Here is a 21,560-nt window from a genome sequence, read left to right on the forward strand (position 1 = left end):
ACCACAACCCAAAGGTCAGGGCCACTAAGAATTATACCCTTCAGGGCAAAAGTTCTGGGTTCCACAGAGAACAACTTAAATCAGCCACAGTATGAGCCAAGAGTGAGGGAATCTAATGAGTGATGGTGGAGGAAGAGGAAGAATATCAATCAGAGCCTCAGCACCAGCTAATGGGCCATGAGGACTGTGATGCTTTCCGATGACATTCTTGCCTTAGTTTTCCAGGAGGGCAGGACTGGCCAACTTGGAGGTGTTTCAACAGGGATGATACTGCCCAGAATTGGGAAAACATTAGTACTTCGGGGTGAAAAAAAATCTAAGACATTTTAATGGTTTGTGCCTCTCCAAAGCTCAACAATATCTGACAAAATCTTATTTCATAGCATTTGATTTCATGGGAGGTGGAGAGAATTGAGGATAAAAGATCTATAAGCCTCCTTAAGGGAGTTCTCGGGCAATAATGAATAAAAGGATGAGAAACTGCTCTAGACTGACTGGACTTGTACTTCCCTTCTCAGAGTATTTTCATTCTCTTGCAAAAATTATACTATAGAATCTAGAGATAATGAGAGGGCATGAGTAGATATGAGTAGCACAAGAGGTGGATTGCATTGGACACAAACCTTACATTGCCTTCTTCTTTCTAATGACATAGTTCACCTCGGGAACTCTGCTACCTCTTTCCAAGCTCTCTCAGCTGGCTGAGACCCACATTAAACTTATATGCCAAACCTGCCCACACAAAGTTTCCCTCATCTTCTGGATTCAGATATAGCTGTATTGTGGAATATGGTTCCTGATTTCCTGTGTGGCCACCAAGGGGCCAGATGATGCAACCTGGAAGTTCGAAAGGGTCAAGTCCCCATGGATGAACCTTGGCTAATAGGAAGCAAGAGATGGAAAGGAATGGGACATATAAGTATCCCTTTTTTCTCTCCCTGGACTTGTCCTCCTAGCTATGATTTTTCCTGCCAGAGGAGTCCGACATGCTGGGCGAATATATCTGATGAATAATCTTCTCTGTCTCTTCTGTGCCTGTTGGGAACAATCACACTTGCAGTGATGCATTTCATTGCACTGTTTTGCATCTAGCCTAGCCTCTGTTCCCGTCATTGTCCTCCTCCTTACATCCCTGGGATTTCATCTTCCAAATAAAATGTTAAGACATATAAATTCTTGTTTCAGTCTCTAGAAACAAGAAGACCTGTGCTAAGATAGTAGTTATCATAGTCCCTTTGGGTTGCTATAACAAAATACCATAAATCGGGTGGCTTATAAACAACAGAAATTTATTGTTTACAGTACTGGAGGCTGGAAGTCCAAGATCAAGTCACTAGCAATTCAGTGTCTGGTGACAGTGCGCCTCCTGGCTCATAGACAGCCATTTTCTCACTGCATCCTCACATAGCAGAAGGGGCAAGAGAGCTCTTTCTGGTCTCATTTATAAGGACACTAATCCCATTCATGAGGGCTCTGTTACCATGACCTAATCACCTTCCAAGACCGTACCTCCTAATACCATCACCTGGGGTCATGTTTCAACACATGGATTTTAAGGGGACACAAACATTTAGGCCATAACAGTAGTATAGGAAGGAACTCATAAATAAGCCACATGGACAAATTGTAGAAGCAAGGGTTCCGGTTCCACCCACATTTCTTTCCTAGTTGTGACTAGATAGATAGATAGACAGATAGAATAACTTGTCTTTTGTTTCTTCTCCATTACCTAGTTATTTTAAATATTAGTCATGAATATTTATACAGTCAGTCCATAGGTTAAGTCATTTCCTGTTGAGGAGGGGGTGAGTGTTCTTGTTTTGGGTGAGAAATGGCTGTACTATGTTATGAGGCACAGGCAATCATTAGAAGAGAGAGTTTATTAATTTTGGTTCTGTCTCTGTCTATGCATCCTCCCTTTCTCCTATTTCAGAGTCTATATTTCCAGCCTTCCCAGTGTATCTGTGAACCACCCAATATCATTTCAATATATTTCTTTTCAATATTAAAAATCCAGAGTTTATGTCTTTAATTTGGAACTAAGAGCCTTGAATGCTGAATTACTGGGTCCCCAGATTTCCTTCCAACACAGACATTCACTTAAGCGGTACAGAAAGCTGTAGCCTATCCCCTTCCACTAGAGATGACATCTCTTTGGAGCCATAATCCCTAGTGCAGGAGTTAAATTCAATTCTCAAGGTATTTACTGAGTGTTTCCCCTCTACTAGGCACTAGAGAGGAAACAGAGAAGGAACTCTCAAAATGTTTACCACCTCTATCACCTCACACCGGTCAGAATGGCCATAATTTAAAAATCTACAAACAATAAATGCTGGAAAGGATGTGAAGAAAAGGGAACCCTCTTGCACCGTTTGTGGGAATGTAAATTGATACAACCACTATGGAGAACAGTATGGAAGTTCCTTAAAAAACTAAAAGTAGAACTACAACACGACCCACCAATCCCACTACTGGGCATATACCCTGAGAAAACCATAATTCAAAAAGAGTCATGTACCAAAATGTTCACTGCAGCTCTATTTACAATAACCAGGACATGGAAGCCACCTAAGTGTCCATCGACAGATGAATGGATAAAGAAGGTGTGGCACATATATACAATGGAATATTACTCAGCCATAAAAGAAACGAAACTGAGCTATTTGTAGTGAAATGGATGGACCTAGAGTCTGTCCTACAGAGTGAAGTAAATCAGAAAGAGAAAAACAAATACCTTATGCTAACACATATATATGGAATCTAAAAAAAAAAAAAAAAAAAGGTCATGAAGAACCTAAGGGCAAAATGGGAATAAAGACACAGACCTACTAGAGAATGGACTTGAGGACATGGGGAGGAGGAAGGGTAAGCTGTGACAAAGTGAGAGAGTGGGAGTGTATATATGGACATATGTACACTACCAAATTGTAAAATAGATACCTAGTGGGAAGTAGTCGCATAGCACAGGGAGATCAGCGCTTTGTGACCAGCTAGAAGGGTGGGATAGGGAGGGTGGGAGAGAGGGAGACGCAAGAGCGAAGAGATATGGGAACATATGTGTATGTATAACTGATTCACTTTGTTATAGAGCAGAAACTAACACACCATTGTAAAGCAATTATACTCCAATAATAATGTTAAAAAATAAAAATAATAATATTAAAAAAAGAACACTACACTGTGATCAAGTACAGTTTATCTTAGAAACACAAGAATTGTTTAACATTTCAAAAGCAGTCAATGTTGTTCACCATATTAATAAACAAAAAATAAGACTGTGTGATCATTCTAGTGGATGCAGAAATTAATTTTGGACAAAATCCATTATTCATCCCTGATTTTAGGGAAAAAAAAACAAAAAAACTCTCAACAAACTAGGAATCAAAGGGAACTCCCTTACCCTGGTAAAAAGTCATCTGTGAAAAATCTACATAATGAAAGGTGAGAAACTGAAAAGTTTCCCCTAAGGACAAGAACAAGGCAGGGATTTTCATTCTTATCACTTCTCTTCAACTTTTTATTAGAAATGAAATAAGTCAGCCAGAGAAAGACAAATACTATATGATGTCACTTATATGTAGAATCTGAAAAACTCAAACTCATAGAAATAGAAATATGTGGTTGCCAGAGGCAAGGGATGGAGAGTGGGGGAACTGGGAGTGAGGGGTGAAAGGTGGGTGAACTGGGTGGAGGTCGTCAAAAGGCAAAACCTCCAGTAAGATAAATAAGTTCTAGTGATGTAATGTACATGATGACCATTGTTAACACTGCTGTCTTGTATATTTGAAAGTTGCTAAAAGAGTAAATCTTAAAAGTTTTCATCACAAGGAAAAAGTTCTCATAGTTCTCACCTATGTGAGGTGATGTTAACTAATTGTAGTAATCATTTCACAATATACACATATATCAAATCACTATTTTGCACACTTTAAACTTATGTCATATGTCAATTATATCTCAATAAAACTGGAAAAATTAAATAAATAAAAATAACAAAGATATATAAAATACAATAATATGCCACAGGCTCAGAAAGCAGTGCCCAAGGAGAACTGATGGTAGCAAATTTGGAATAAAAAACAAAGAAACATTGTATTAAAGTTTCTAGCCAGTGCAGTGAGGCAAGAAAATGAAATAAAGTCACTGAAATTAGAAAGGAAAAAATAAAACTATTTTTATTTATATGATTTTCTAAGTAGAAAATTCAATGGAATCTACAAAAAAGCTACTAGAACTAATAAGGAAGAGTTGCAAGGTTGCCAGCTCAATATAAAAAAGTAATTGTATTTCTATACACAAGCAAGGAGCAGTTGGAAACTGAAATTTAAAACTCAATACCATTACTATTGCATAAAAAATAATAGAATATTTAAGAATAAATCTGACAAAAGATTTGAAAAATCTATACCCTAAAAAGTACAAAACACAGAAATTAAAGAAGACCAAAATAAAAGGAGAGATATATCAATCTCATGGATCAGAAGAATCAATATTGGTATTATGTAAATTGTTCCCAAACTGACCAATCAGATTCCATGCAGTCCCAATCAAAATTACAATAGACATTTTTGTATAAATTGACAAATTGGTTTTAAAAATCATATGGAAATTCAGAGGGCCTAAAGTAGTTAAAATGATTATGAAAATGGATGAAGCTGAAGGACTAGCCCTACGTGATTTCTGACTTATTATTGTTCAAGACAGTGTGGTATTGGAGTAAAAATAGACAAATACATCATTGGAACAGAAGAGAAAGGCTCACCCATATACGGACAATAAATTTTCAACAGAGGTGAGAGACAACTCAGTGGAGAAAAGATAGACTTTTCAACAAATGGTGCTGGAACACCTGGATGTCCATATGCAAAAGTGTTTACTTTGACCCATACCTTTTTCATATACAAAACTCAACTCAAAATGGATCCTACACATAAATGTAAAACCTAAAACTATAAACTTCTAAAAGACAGGAGAAAATCTTTGTGACCATGGAGACAGACAAAGATTTCTTAAATATGATACCAAAAGCACAATCATAAATGGCAAAATTGACAAATGGGATTTCATCAAAATTAAAAGTGTTTACTCTCTGAAGGACACTGTTAAGAATAACAAAACTGGGTGTCCCTGGTGGCGCAGTGGTTGGGAGTCCGCCTGCCGATGCAGGGGACACGGGTTCGTGCCCCGGTCCGGGAAGATCCCACATGCCGTGGAGCGGCTAGGCCTGTGAGCCATGGCCGCTGGGCCTGCGTGTCCGGAGCCTGTGCTCCGCAACGGGAGAGGCCACAACAGTGAGAAGCCTGCGTACCGCAAAAAAAAAAAAAAACAAAAAATCCTTTTGGTGAACTCTTTACTTCTAGAGGAATCTGGATCCAATTCTAATCTTGGCCCAAGAGAGACTACTCCAGACAGTTCTGACATGAAGTTGTCCACTGATCAGCTGTGGGTCCCTCTACCCATTGGTGCACATGGGCTGTGGAACCTGGGACAATCACCATAATAACACTATTTATGAATTAATGTTTATGTCTATAGAACTTCACCCAGCACCTTCCCATCCTCCACATGCCCCAAGTTGTTGTGAGAACAAATGAAATACACAGAAAATCTGGCCCAGAGTAAATGCTCAATAGTTGAGAAAGCAGGCTGATAGGCCCTAACTAATCTGAAGCCATAATAAGCTAAGAAGTGACAGACTGGACACTTTAGTGCCAAATTCTGAGCTCTTTCTACAATACAAGTGTCTCTTACCACCTACTACAGAAGGTGATGTGTCAGGGAACATTGCATGGCAGCTAATATTTGAAAAATGGCCTCCAAGATGCACTCTGTGGAGTTGCTTCACCCCACTCTGCAGTTTTTAAGTGATTTGTGCAAAAACGCGAACAAAGGCTGATGTGTGAATCTTGGCCGCCAGTGCAATTTTTCCCAATATCCTTTCCTAAACGTGTCTATACAACTCTTTTCTAAAATTTTTGTTCTATGTACTTAAAATGAAAGTTCCTAGGGTTCAGAGCTGCTATCTATTTAATCTATGCACTTCATTTTCTCATACACAACTACATGCACACACACACATTGACACATGCTGCCACATTACACAGTGCTAGCACATCAGGGCTATAAAATAAATGTTGTTGACTTCCTTCTACCTCTACAGATTGGACTTTTATCTTTTCTTTACTAGGTAAAAGGAAAAAGAACAGTGCAATAACAATAAATTCCAGATTGAGTGATTATATAGGGTGGGCAGTAGATCATAGCTGGAGACTGTGTGCACGGTAATGAAAAGCTCAGGCTTGGCTGGGGTGGGAGCCCCACTGTAGCATTTGCTTGATGACCTTGGCACAATTAACTCGAAGTCTCAGATGCCTCATCTACCTATAAGTCAGGAATAATAACAAAACGCCTCACAGTGTTGTGGTGAGAATTAAATCAGGTAATTCCTGGAGCAAACATTACAATTTCTGGAAGGTGATAACTGCCTAATAAATCTTAGTTGCTATCTCTCATCATCATCATCATCATCACTAATTAAGTTATTATTATTCAGAACCCACAAAAATAATAAGAAGAGAAAAAATGAAAACATAATGGGATTCAGAAAATCCCTTTGGATCAAAACAGTAGGTGCATTGGTAGATAGCTTTTAGATTTGTTTCACACATCAACTGTGCCAGGCAATGCCTTACATTCCACAGATGCTAGTGAATAAGACTGACATGGTCCCTGCCCATTCATGCACTGAATTCTCAAAAATATAGTCTTATAAATTAGGTGAACTCACTTGGCAGATAAGAAAACTGAGGACTGAAGAAGCTGGAACTTAAAGGTCGACACTGGAACCTAAGATTCATTCATTCATTCAACAAATATTTCTTGAGAGCCTTCTGCGTGTTAGGTGCTTTGCTAAGCATTGGGTGTACAGAAATGAATCTCACAGATAAAAGTGCTTCTTTTCATGTAGTTTACTTTCTAGCTGTGAGGACTAGATAATATCAAATATGTAAAACATAGTATATCAGATCATGACAAGTATTACATGATATAGTAAATCAGAAAGTGGAGGTGGGAAGTTTAGGTACAATATTAATAAGGTTTTCTGCGAAACCAAGTAGGTGATATTTGAGGAAAGACAGAAAGGATGGAGAAACTAAGGAATGACATATTTGATGAGGGTCCATCTAGGGCCTTCCAGAAGCCTTTGATCGGCTCAGGGCTTTCACAACAGACTCCTTGACCTCCTTATTCCTCAGGCTGTAGATGACGGGGTTCAACATTGGGGTCACCAGTGTGTAGAGCATGGACACCACTTGGTCTGCCTCCGAGGACTGGCCTGAATTATCTTGCAGGTACATAAAGATGAGGGTCCCAAAGAAGAGAGCAACAGCAGTGAGGTGGGAGGCGCAGGTAGAGAAGGTCTTGGCCTGGCCCCAGGCAGAGCAGACCTGCATGATGGCCACGATGACGAACAAGTAGGAAACCAAGATGAGTAATATACAAGCAGGCATGACAAAAACGGCAAACACAATAATCACCACCTCCTGGGTGTAGCTTTCCCCACAAGCGAGTTTTAACAGAGGGGGTAAGTCACAGAAAATAAAGTTGATCTCATTGTTTCCACAAAAGAAGAGAGTGAAGGCAGTGACCGTTCAAATAAAGGTGCTGGAAAAACCAGCAACATAAGCCCCAGCTACCAAACCCAAGCGGGCCTTCTCGGTCATGATGGTGCCATAAAGCAGCGGTCAGCACACGGCCACGTAGCGGTCACAGGCCATGATCGCCAAGAGGTAGCAATCAATGGAAGAAAAGAAGGTGAAGAGAAAGAACTGGGAGGCACAGCGCACTTTGGAGATGACTCTGCCGTGTTCCAGCAGCACTGCCAGTATCTGGAGGACGATGGCGGACGACTAGCTGATGTCCACGAAGGAAAGGTGGCTGAGGAAGCAGTATGCGGGTGTGGAGCCGGCAATCTTTGCGGGCCAGGAAGATCATTCCCGAGTTCCCCAGCAGAGTGAGTATATAGAAACCCAAAAAGACAGAAAGAGAGGAGAACAGTGCAAAAAAAGAACAGTGCAATAACAATAAATTCCAGATTGAGTGATTATATAGGGTGGGCAGTAGATCATAGCTGGAGACTGTGTGCATGGTAATGAAAAGCTCAGGCTTGGCTCGGGTGGGAGCCCCACTGTAGCATTTGCTTGATGACCTTGGCACAATTAACTCCAAGTCTCAGATGCCTCATCTACCTCTAAGTCAGGAATAATAACAAAACATCCCTCGGAATGTTCAGCGAACACAGTAAGGAAGAACTCTGTCACTACAGTGTAATTCCTCCCAGCCGTCCATTCAGCGGTTGACCTGTGAAAGCTGAGACGAAAGCGCCCGATAACCGGATCCCTGAAGACAAGTTCAAGTCATTTTATATTTTTAACCAATAATTTCATTATGACAATTTAATAAGGATCCTTTACTTGTTTTACCATGGAAGCCGAACACAATTTCTCCCACAATTTAGTCAGAGTACCCTTAGGCAAAACTTTATCTAGTCTCCCTCAGTATCTTGTTTTTCTCTACTCTCCCCTTGTTCTTATTTTGTGGTATTGATCCTCCTCAGGAACTTAAAGTTCTTAGGTTTTCTGTTCTTTTGTTTTCTCTTATTTATTTATTTAGAAACCAACACAACAGTGTAAAGCAACTATACTCCAATAAACATTTTAAAACAAAATAGAAAGCAAAAGATCGAGTCATTTTAAAATAAAAGACTTTAAACTGAGTGTCTGATAGGCAGGTATTCGACTTCAACAAACTTCGCAGCCTAATGTGGAAATGGACGAATATAGAGCTCAATACAATATAAGATAAAAAGTGATGAATGCTTCCATTGTACTAAGAATGGAGAGCAAGTGATTCTCTAACTTATGTCAGCTCTTGTATTTGCAACTCTGTCCCCAATTAGCTGTTTGATCTTCCACAAGGCACTTAGCCTCTCTGAACCTCAATTTCCTCTTCTGCCAAAAGGGGATCATAATATCTGTCCTGCTTATAAGATAAGGTTAATGCATAGATTAAAACAGATGCAAAAGTGCATTGGAAAGCTAAAAGCACTCTACGTATATATGGTGGCTATTTAAAATTTTAAGGAAGGGTACTTTATATTCTATGAACAAAAAAAGCACAAACCAAAAAAAAAATCCATTAGCAATCAGCAATGGGCTCTGCTTACAGGAATATTTCTATTTTCAGTCTAACAACATGCATATTTAACAAATAGCTCTTTCCTAATTAGAGTTGGCTGGCTTATTAAGGGTTTTCTGTTTGTTTTTTGGTTTTTGTTAAGTACTTGCATTAACCTTGGAATCAAAAGAGCAAACATAAGCTCCTTTTAGCACCTCACAAAGCTCCATAAGCATTGTTTGGTTGTTCTCATAGTCAATAAAAGCAGCAGTTTGATAAAAAACAGCATCCAAATTTGAAAGCAGAAGTATTTCCGCAGTCTGGTGTTGTCTAAGCACTGTTGGAGGAATCTGGGTTAATGGAGTTGAAGGTTCTTAATAGAGTTCTAGAAAAGAGCTGTAAAGAAGGGCTTTGGTCATATTTGATTACCTGATACACCAGCAGCCAGGCCAATACTAAGCTGACCCATTAGAAATAATAACAAAGAAGAGAAATTAGATTTGGAAGCATTAGCGGGACATGAGCCATCCTCACCTGAATTCCACTTCACTAGTGTCTTCTTCCCTTGTTTAGTGTCTCCTCTGCCAGTGACCTGCCGATCCAGAGGAGACCTAGGTCGTAGCTCACTCACACTAGATATGTGACCCTGGGCAAGTCACTTTTCTTCTCTGAACTTCAGATACGTTGTCTTTGTTCCCTTTAAATAAACAACAATGCAGCGTGAGTCCATAATCACAGCAACTTGGTTGATAGGGAGTTGCTTCCAGAACCACTATGTCTTATTCTCACTTCATGGAATTCCTCTCACCCTTGACGGAACAATACATCCCTGCTGTTAGAATTGCCCAGGACTTTTTGCAGACTCAGCCCAAGATAGCAGGGCTTGTGGATCAGCCTCTCTCCCAGAGTTTCTGATCCTGCACTAGACCTTCCTGGTGGTGCTTTTTGTATTCTCTGTCCCAGCATCATGCCATAATTGGCTCCTGAGTTAAGTCTCCAGGGAAAGACAATTTATCTTCCTAACAAGGTGTCTAATATCTTTGAAGATTTCTCTTTAATTTCAAACTCTCAAAGCCCCATCCTACATCCTGCCACCAGGGTCAGATGAGGCTGGTTCCTAGTCTTGCCTCATTCCTATTTTGTACCAAAAGGAATATATTCCTTGGAAGATTTCCTAAGTTCTTTCTATAGGGTAAAAAGTATATCGAGTCTCATATGCAATGTTGGGGCTTCGTGGCCACAGTACCTAGAGGCTTTTCAATTAGCCCTTCCTTCTTAAATAAAAGTCTTTAACTGTCTGCTTAGAATTTAATCAGAAAAAGGCATTAAATTGTCTCCTTAGACCTGACAACCCATTCTCTCAGTAGTCCCTGTCAATTCATTGCATTCTCCCTGCCTTCTGGCAGATTCCAAGAGAGCAAATAACTCTGCAGTATACTACTCTTTTTTTTTTTTTTACATCTTTATTGGAGTATAATTGCTTTACAATGGTGTGTTAGTTTCTGCTTTATAACAAAGTGAATCAGTTATACATATGTTCCCATATCTCTTCCCTCTTGCGTCTCCCTCCCACCCTCCCTATCCCACCCCTCTAGGTGGTCACAAAGCACCAAGCTGATCTCCCTGTGCTATGCAGCTGCTTCCCACTAGCTCTCTATTTTACATTTGGTAGTGTATATATGTCCATGCCACTCTCTCGCTTTGTCACAGCTTACCCTTCCCCCTCCCCGTATCCTCAAGTCCATTCTCTAGTAGGTCTGTGTCTTTATTCCTGTCTTACCCCTAGGTTCTTCATGACATTTTTTTCCCTTAACTTCCATATATATGTGCTAGCATACGGTATTTGTTTTTCTCTTTCTGACTTACTTCACTCTGTATGACAGACTCTAGGTTCATCCACCTCATTACAAATAGCTCAATTTCTTTTCTTTTTATGGCTGAGTAATATTCCATTGTATATATGTGCCACATCTTCTTTATCCATTCATCCGATGAATGTTCATTGCAGCTCTATTTACAATAGCCCGGAGATGGATGCAGTATACTACTCTTATTCAAACAGACCCTATATTGTCTTTTTCAATCAGGAGGAAACTTTTTAACTAATGCTAAGCTTTCTAACTACTAGCTTAATTTTTCCCACCACATTTTTCCCGTAACACAATTGACACAGGAACTATTTATTAACAATCCCCCTTTTAGAGGATCTATACATTTTCAGCTGGGGTTTTAATAACCAGACCAACCATCATTAAAGGGATCAAACATTTCTTATGAAAATTATAATATATATGTTAAAGCATCCTGTCTTCTAGAATAAATATCATGTCTTTAAAGGTCTAAATGTTTTATTTTATTATAAGTGATCTTAAACTTAATATTCTTTGGCTGCCTTCACCCTGAATTTCCATGTTTCGCTTATCTGCTTCTTCTGATTTAAAATCCTGTTACTGGAATTCCGGGTGTGACACATCAGTTTTGGCTGACTGAGTTTGGAATCATCCTCTGTTTGTAAGATACTGTCACCACCTTTATGCCCTCCCATGATGGTTTATATCATTCATACTCCTGGGATCTTGTTTTTCTGGTAATCCAAGGGACAGGTAGAAAAGGAGTTTGAGTTCTAAGGATAGGGATCAGAGGAAAAACAGAAAATGATGAGTAGGTGGGGCCTGTTCCCTCCCAGTACCTTGGATTTGACTGAGGTACCTACAGTCAGAGAAGTGAAGAGCAACACCCAGCGGATTCTTGGGAAGCTTTGGATGCAGGCTGAGCTGTTGCAGAGCCCAGGGACCCAGTGCAGACTAGGATTCCCTCCTGCCCACTCCTGCATGGAACACAGCAATGCTCTGCCTCCCCAAGGTCAAAAGCTTTAAGAACATAAAGAGTTGACATCTATGATACAGATTCTGCAAATACCATTATGGGCAGAGGAAATGGTATAAATCGCTAAGTGGATACTGAGGCAAAGGATGTGACAAATGGAACAGGTGGGGAAGAAGAAAGAACAGGACATATTTCCAGTGGTGACAGAAATTGACAGATGTATTATTGTGAGCACGTAGAGATTCACGTGAGGCATCCCTGGAAACTAATACAGGAGTTTGAAGAATACTTTGAGCAGGGTCAGCTTTATTAACTGGATCATCAAACTACTACCTTAATTTAATCATTAAAAATAAACATAACCTGCATTTCTCTAATAATTAGTGATATTGTGCATCTTTTCATGTGCCCGTTAGCCATCTGCATATCTTCTTTGAAAAAATGCCTATTCAGATTTTTTGCCCATTTTTTGATTGGGTTGTTTTTTTGACATGGAGTTATATGAGTTTTGTATATTTTGGATATTAACCCCTTATCCATAATATCATTTGCAACTATTTTCTCCCATTCTATAGGTTGTCTTTTCATTTTTGTCAATGGTTTCCTTTGCTGTGCAAAAGTTTTTAAGTTTAATTAGGTCCCATTTGTTTATATTTGCTTTTATTTCTTTTGCCTTAGGAGACTGATCCAAGAAAATATTTCTGTGCTTTATGTCAAAGAGTGTTCTGCCTATGTTCTCTTCTTGGAGTTTTATGGTTTCTGTTCTTACATTTAGGTCTTTAAATCATTTTGAGTTTATTTCAACAATGAGCTATCACCTCACATGTGTCAGAATGGCTGTCATTAAAAAGTCTACAAATAACAAATGTTGGAAAGGATGTGGAGAAAAGGGAACCCTTGTACACGGTTGGTGTAGCCATTATGGAAAACAATATGGAGGTTCCTCAAAAAACTAAAAATACAGCCAACATATGATCCAGCAATTCCACTCCTGGATATATATATCCAGAAAAAACGGAAACTCTCAGAAAGAAACATGCACCCCAGTGTTCATAGCAGCACTGTTTATAATAGCCAAGACATGGAAGCAACCCAAGTGTCCATAAAAAGACAGTTGGATTAAGAAGATATTCATATATATATATATATAGGCACATAATTATATATAATGGAATATTACTTAGCCATAAAAAAGAAATACTGCCATTTGCAGCAACATGGATGGACCTATTATGCTTAGTGAAATAAGTCAGACAGAGAAAGACAAATACAGTGTGATATCACTTATATGTGGAATCTTAAAAAATAATACAAATGAATGTATATGCAAAACAGAAGCAGACTCACAGACATAAAAAACAAACCTATGTTTACTAAAAGGGGAGGGACAAAGAAAACAAACCTATGTCTACCAAAGGGGGAGGGACAAATTAGTAGTATGGGATTAACATATTCAAACTACTATGTATATAGCTCAGGGAGATCAGCTCGGTGCTTTGTGACCAACTAGAGGGGTAGGATAGGGAGGGTGGGAGGGAGGCACAAGAGGGAGGAGATATGGGGATATATGTATATGTATAGCTGATTCACTCTGCTATAAAGCAGAAACTAACACACCATTGTAAAGCAATTATACTCCAATAAAGATGTTAAAAAAAAAACTACTATGTATAAAACAGTAAGCACCAAGGATATACTGTATAGTACAGGGAATTACAGCCATAATCTTGTAATAAACTATACTGGAGTATAATCTACAAAAAAACTGAATCACTATGCTGTACACCTGACACTAACACAATATTGCAAATCAACTATAGTTCAATTTTAAAATATTTTAAAAAATAAACATAATCTAAATACTGAATCCTAATTGATGACATCATTGTACATTATATAGCGTAGAAGAGTACTAATACTGATGTCTGCAGTTTACTTTGAAATGCATCAAAAAATAAGGTGGATTTGTGGATGAACTGATGGATGTATAAATGAATAGATTGATTATAAATATGTGATAAAACAAAAAAAATCTAAGTATTGGGTATAGAGAATTCACTATGCATTATTTTCAACATTTCTGTATGATGGAAATCTTTCATAGAAAATTTGCAAAAAAATGTAGTCTTGTAGTAAGGCGTGCCACATCTGAATTACACAGGATTAACTTCAGATTCTTTTGTCACTTGTCCTGAGAGCTAGAAATCTCACTCCAATCTCTTCTCAGGCTGCCTCTTTCTTTCCTTGTCTTCTTTCCCTGGAACTAAAAGTTCTGGTTCTTTTTTAATGCCTTATGCCATGATATATTCATCTAAACATTGAGTGTGCTATAAATAATGAGTTCCCAGAATGCTGGCACTGCAGAGGAGATGATTCTCAGGAATTTCCAAGGTTGGACAAGGTTGGATGGCTAAGACAACCTGGCTCTGTTGAGAATTTTCCTCAGAGCCTCCTTCACTTCCTTGTTCCTCAGGCTATAGATGAGAGGGTTCAACGTGGGGATCACTGTTATGTAAAACACAGACACCACCCGGTCCTCCTCTGAGGACTGGCCAGAGTTATCTCTCAGATACATGAAGATGAGGGTCCCAAAGAAGAGTGACACTGCAGTGAGGTGAGGGGCACACATCCAGAAAGTCTTGGTCCAGCCTCCTGCAGAGGGAATCCTCATAATGGCCAAGATGATGAGCAGGTAGGACACCAAAATCACCACCATGCAGGCAGGGATGACAAAAGTGTCAAACACAATAATGACCACTTCCTGAGTGTAGCTGTCCCCACAGGTTATCTTTAAGAGAGGAGGGAGGTCACATAAAATGAAGTCAATCTCATTGGTTCCACAAAAGGAGAGCGTGAAAGCTGAGACCTTCCACACCAAGACGCTGAAGACACCAGCAACGTAAGCCCTCCCAACACACACACACACAAAACCCAACCGGGCCTTCCTCCTCATGATAGTGACATAAAGCAGGGGTTGGCACATGGCCACGTAGCGGTCATAGGCCATGAGGGCCAGGAGGTAGCAGTCAATGGAGCCAAAGAAGGTGAAGAGAAAGAACTGGGCAGCACAGAGTGTGTAGGATAAAGCGGCCCTGTGCTCCAGCAGCACAGCCAGCATCAGAGGCACAGTGACGAACGAGTAGCAGATGTCCATGAATGAGAGGTGACTCAGAAGGAAGTACATGGGGGTGTGGAGTCGGAGATCCACGCGGATCAGGATAATCATGCCCAAGTTCCCCAACAGGGTGATGAGATAGATAAATAGAAACAGGAGGAAGAGAGGTAGTGCCCATTCAGGACAGTCAATGAATGCCATGAGGAGGAATTTGGTCACCAAGGTGAGGTTCTTCTCTGCTATGAAGCCAGAGGCACCTGAGAAGGCTAGGATGAGAAGCAAGTTAGGGAACTATAAATAGGAATTAACTGCATTTCTAGGTTACAGGTATTGAAAAAGTGCTATGGACAAAATATGCCAGGGGCTACGTGGGGCTTCAGAGATGACTGGTCTTAACTCCTACTTCTAAGGGAGTTCTGTGACATGTCAAGAAAACTGATGCAGGTAAACATTTTCAGAATAGGAGTGCTTTTTCTCCCACTTTTTATGGCTAACTAGCTGTGTGAGCCCCTGCAGTCAGATAACCACACAACCAAACTTTCCCTATCGCTCCAATAGGGGCTGATACATGGGGTCCTGTCTACCATGGAAATATCCATCTCAGGACTCTGTCCCGTTTTCTCTATGACCATACCTCCTCCCTTATTTCAAACCCTCTTCATCTCTTGCCTGGATCAAAACAAGAGCCATATAACTAACAGCTCCCGCCGCACTCAGACTTGCTTCTTGCCAACTCTTTTTTTTTTTAACATTTTATTTTTGTTGTTGTTTATTTGTGCTTTTTATTGTGAGTTTTTAAATTTTCACTTATTTTTTTATACAGCAGGTTCTTATTAGTTACCTATTTTATACATATTAGGGTATATACGTCAATCCCAGTCTCCCAATTCACCCCACCACCACCCCCGCCCCCCCGCCCCTGCTTTGCCCCTTGGTGTCCATACGTTTGTTCTCCTCACTGTGACCAGAGAGATATTTCTAAGACTTTCTCATCCCCCTGTTAAAAATCCAGTCATGACATCCCATCAAGGATAGGATATTCTTTAGACTCCTCGGTGTGTCGGGGAAAGCCCTCCGGGGGGTCTGTCCCACTTACTTCCTCGTGTTCCTTTCTTACGCCTCACTGCTTGCACCTTCAGCCACGCTTCTCTCCAGCCACCTGAATTGTTTACAGCTTTTCTAATGCCCCACATTCATTCACATCTCTGTGCTTTCCGCAGGCCACCCCTTCTGCTGAAACACCTTGTCTTTCCCATCCTCAGGGTCCTGCCCAACTCCTATACCACCTTCAGACCTCAGCTCAGATCCTACGTCCCACAAGAAGTCTCCCTTGAGTCTGTCTTCCCTGGTCAGGGTATGTGCCTCTGGAGCTCAGCACATTGTAAAGCCTCAATATATTTTGGGGGAATAAATAAAGTTATCAAATGAGATATAAAGCATATTGCAAAGAGAAAGGCATTGTGCAAATCTTCAAGGGATTATGTTTATTTTTATGAAAATATTTAAAAACAGAAACTGTCTGAAGTCTTAAGAACCCAATAAAATTGATGAATATTCACAGAGATCATAAGCCATCCTTGGACTTACCCTACAATTCTCAACGTAACAGTGCGCTTACTTGACAGAAAGCCGTTGTCTTAATTAGATCCTCTTAGTTTACCAAAAATCAACTTTAAAAGAACAGATATTTTCTTTAATAACAGAGAACATATATACAGACACTATTCTAAGTGATTTATATATTAAGTCATTTAATCCCCACATTCACTTTTTGAGGTAGGAACTTTTTTCCCCCATTTCACAGATGAGGCAACTGAGACAGAGTTTAAGTAGCTCAATCTTGTGTCCAAGGTTGCACAGCTAGTAAATGGTGGAACTGACATGAAGAACAAAACTGTACACAGAAGCACTATTTATCTTAAAACAGGATTTTACATACATCACGCGTCTATCCCAATAGTCTAAGAGGACCCAGGAAATGTCTGCCTTTAAGTAGATGCATGAATACCAGCACTGCAGTCTATTCATATCCAAAGGCAGATGGGGACTCTTGTGCTAACGGATAGAAAGTCCTTCAGCAGAGTTGCAGTGCAGGGGGGTAAAGAAGATATTTGATCATCTTTAAAACATTAGACTTTGGCAGCTAGGCCAGTGTTGCACTGACATATTGGAGAAAATGATAAATAAAAGAAACTGTATCAGGTGATCTGAACTGAGCATGAACCAAGAGGACCAGAACAGTTTTCTCACCTGAATTCCACTTTACCTTTACCTGGCCAGTCCTCTTCGCTCTTTGTCTACTACTTTCCCCTCGTCTCTAAAAAATCATTTCTTTTCCACTGCTTGGATAAGTATCCTAAGGGTCTGGGGGAGAGACTACTGGGCTGGGTAACAGGAAGTCTGGGTGGATATTGTCTTCCCAAATCTGCTCAGTTATGACACTGAGCAAGTTACTTAATCTCTCCAGGCATTGGTGTCCTCCTCCCACCCCCTACAATCTGCACACACACACACACACACACACACACACACACATTAGTGAATCAACTTGGGGACAGTAATGTCACAGCTACCTGAATGCCAGTCTCTGCATGTATCACTTTCAAGTCCCTTGCCAGTTCTGGTCGGTCAAGCACTTTCTTCTCTCTCTTCCCTTAATCTTTCTGTTTCCATGATTTGCTAAACCTGGTCAACATGTATTCCTCACTCTGGTTTTTGTTCAGTTCCAGTCTAGGAGAGCAGAGATTGGAGAAAAGCCTCTTCGTATGGGCTCCTGACTCCAATGCAAATCCCTTTTGACGAAGATACTAATAGTCTCTGAAAGTCTGAAGTCCCCAATCAATGGCTGATGTGGTCTCTAAGGAAAGGCAAGTGTTACTCACGTGGATTCTTAACAAGACTCCTGGTCCCAGTCCCAGCTCCCAAAGCCCTTCAACACACCCACTAAGTGGGGTCTAGAAAGCCTAAATCCCAGTTCTACACAGTCCCTTGATGAGTGAGATGTCTCTGGCTTTAACTTCTCTGTCAGAACAATGTCAGAAACTGTGCCTTCCTCAGTGTGGCCACATCCTAGAAGGAATAAGGGTGCTTTGTGAACGCAAGGCTTTGATCACCATTCAGAAGGACACAATGGAGACTCTACACAGAGACCTCAACAAGACGCATCATGTCTTCTAAGTTTGCCCTCTCTGGAAGTCAGGTGTTTCACTGTCTCCTCTCTCCCCCACCCTTTCCCCCCACCCCCTTTAAAAGCAAATGAAATCACAGGGAAAACAAAAGCCTGGGATGTTGCTCAGAGGAGAAACTGGCATATCCTTTTTGCTGGCATGGCCTTTGCCATCTCTCTGCATCTTTAATACAGCAGTATTTCTTTAGCCCCAAATTCAGAGGCATTTTGTTAAGCCATTGAATTTCAAGATGGCTCAATTCAGAAAAGGAAATAAGGAAGATGGGGAAGAAGAGAATAATTATAGAATAATTGTTTTCTTGGACAGTTATGCAAACCAAGAGAAAATGAGACCATATCGCTCACTGATTCATCACGGTGCTAAGCATTCTAAATGAAGAGCAGGAGATACAAAATGAAACAAATCCCTGTAAAAGAGAAAACACAATGCCTGTCTACAAGGACTGTGCAACCTAGCAGGTTACATAATTATTTATCCTACAGATAACAAGTACTAAGCTCATAAGTGAGGTGTAGTCCAGGTGCCATGGGGAGTCAGAGTAAGGCAAGATTACTTATAGATGGGGTAGATCAGGGAAGGCTTCCCAGTGGACATGGACTTTGGCAGGCAGTTTGGATGGAAGTGAGGGGTGGGAGAATGATGGGCAAAGCTCTTCAGGAAGGGGGAGCAGTGTGAGCAAATTCACAGGGACAGGAAAGCCCAGGGACTACTCCTGGGGCAATGAGTGGGGATTTGGCACAGTACAGGATGGTATTAGGCAAGTCCAGGACTAGGGTGAGGTGAGTGAGGCACTCACCTCGGATTCAAAAGTTAAGGTGGCACCAAAACCTTTAGTAAACAAGGTAAATAATCATATAATATTATCAAAAATAAAAATCAACACAAAAATCTCTATGATGAATAAAATATCAAAATTTTCAGAACAATTTTTTTTTTAGATTCCATATATATGTGTTAGCATACGGTATTTATTTTTCTCTTTCTGACTTACCTAGGGGCAGGACAAGAATAAAGATGCAGATGTAGAGAATGGACTTGAGGACACAGGGAGGGGGAAGGGTAAGCTGGGATGAATTGAGGGAGTGGCATGGACATATATACACTACCAAATGTAAAATAGATAGCTAGTGGGAAGCAGCCACATAGCACAGGGAGATCAGCTCAGTGCTTTGTGTCCACCTAGAGGGTTGGGATAGGGAGGGTGGGAAGGAGACGCAAGAGAGAGGAGATATGGGGATATATGTGTATGTATAGATGATTCACTTTGTTATACAGCAGAAACTAACACACCATTGTAAAGCAATTATACCCCAATAAAGATGTTAAAAATAATAATAATAAAATAAAACAAATTGAATGAAAATACAGGTACAGAAAAAAAATTTATGTATCAAAATTTTAAATAAAGAGCACCAGTATTACTGATTTTCCTTTTGCCTCAGTCTCCGTTACGGTACAACATAGCTCTGGTACCCTACGCTTGAAAAAGGAGGGTGAGACCAACAGCTTCCAGGGCACAGGCTTAACAAGTGCCTTTTAATGGACATTCCATTTCTTTCCTCTCTACCCTCCACTTAGGAAAAGAAAATGTAGGAAAGTCAACCTAATAAGACCTAATACTTGCAGAGTAGCTTTAACTATTTCCAAGTACTCTCTTCATCTTCACAAGACCCCTGTGGGATTGAGAGAGATAACAAATTCCTCCTCTGTACTGATGAGGAAGCACAGCAAACAGAGGCCCAAGGTCATGTAGTTACCTGGTGAGTGGACTAGAAATTGTGTCGGTCCTTGTTGCTAATGGACTCTGCCTAAGCCACAGGCCCTACAGCCCAAGAGGACATATTTTTATGACCACACATACATCCACATCCACGCCCAGAGCTCACTGGGTGACGAGGTGAGTCCTCTGGGCTATGCTGTATTAACAAATTACCTTAAAACCACAGTGACTTAACACAGTAAATTTAAATTTACCCATGGAAACGCCAGTGTGGGGTAGGTAGTCCTACTCTGTCTTGCAGCTAAGCCATTTCGTGCAGGTGACCTTCAAGACTGCTAGTGCAGGGGAGGACAGGGGAAGATCAAGCAGGATGTCACTAAGGACCAGGCTGGTCTGCCTCCCTCCCACCTACATCACAGCAACCTGAATCCAGTCACAGGGGTTCAACATTACTGCCTACATAACCTAGAGGACGTAGGGAAGCGCACAGATATTTGTGCAAACAAATATTTGGGCTGAAATTCCTGCCACACCCTTCATCTTCTGTGCATCCTTTGTGCAGGAGAAAGTCTAGAACCCACCCCAGAATTTCCAAGGACAATCAAGGGCTCCCTCTTGTGTTCGCGTGGCTCTGTTTTCCTGCTTCCGCTAAAGCGTTATTGACACTCGTGCCCACGTCCCATTACGTCTCACCCTTTCCAGTACCACATCATGCCAAGCACGAAGCATGGCCTTTTGTCTTTATCCTTCACTCTCTAAAGCAAAATTAACACAGTGCGTTTGTTTGGGTAGCCGACTTTTAATAAAAATATTGTAGAGAACTTAAGAGGTTCATAGTACTACACAGATTAGGGAGAAACTTAGAATTGAATAATTGATGTCATTGTGCTACAAATTCCCCAGCCATTTCCATCACAAGGAATTTGTCATTGGCTGCTCCTTGCCTCCACCTTAAGCCTGCCTGCTACTACAGGACTCGTATCTTTCTCTGCTGAGATCATCTTTTATTTATATTTCGCTTCTCCCAATTCCCCAATCTTCCAAATCCCTATCTAGTCCAATCTACCAGGAGAAGGCTCAAAATTCTTTGTATATTGTTATGCATGATAATCTGAATCTTTAATACCCAAATACCTTCCATTAAACCATACATTAGAGGTTCTTAAATTCCATAATCCAGATGCCCTTTAAGATGTTTTCCTCAACAAAAGGAAGTGTCTCTCTTCAATAGAAAAAAATTAGGTCAAACTCCAGCTAGCATTTAATTTTTTTTTTTTTTTTACTTTTAACATACAAAATAATGATTTAGTGCTCAAAGATGCCTTAGAAACTGGGTTAAATAACGAAAACTGTCTTTACTAAATAATTTCTCGGAGGCTTTCACGTGAAAATATACTTTATAAATCTCCAAAATGAAGTACATATTGTGCAGCAATTCTCAAAAGTATTTGACAATGGAATGTTTACTAGGCTACTCTTGTGTACAAACACCCACAAATTCAGTGACACACAAGCATAAGCATTTACTCTCACA

At 40.3% G+C, this 21,560-nt stretch overlaps 1 protein-coding gene across 1 annotated transcript; it reads right to left on the bottom strand.

Moving 5' to 3' along the window:
• Window positions 1–7,184: 7,184 nt before the first annotated feature.
• Window positions 7,185–16,311, bottom strand: LOC307056563 (olfactory receptor 9Q1-like; the record flags this gene model as incomplete). The annotated part of the gene is given in 4 exon segments (XM_079709411.1): window positions 7,185–7,652; window positions 7,656–7,693; window positions 14,926–15,384; window positions 16,215–16,311. Coding segments are annotated over 4 exon segments (1,062 nt in total).
• Window positions 16,312–21,560: the final 5,249 nt, after the last annotated feature.

The sequence above is a fragment of the Hyperoodon ampullatus genome (assembly GCF_949752795.1).
Source record: "Hyperoodon ampullatus genome assembly, chromosome: 7".
Lineage (NCBI taxonomy): Eukaryota > Metazoa > Chordata > Mammalia > Artiodactyla > Ziphiidae > Hyperoodon > Hyperoodon ampullatus.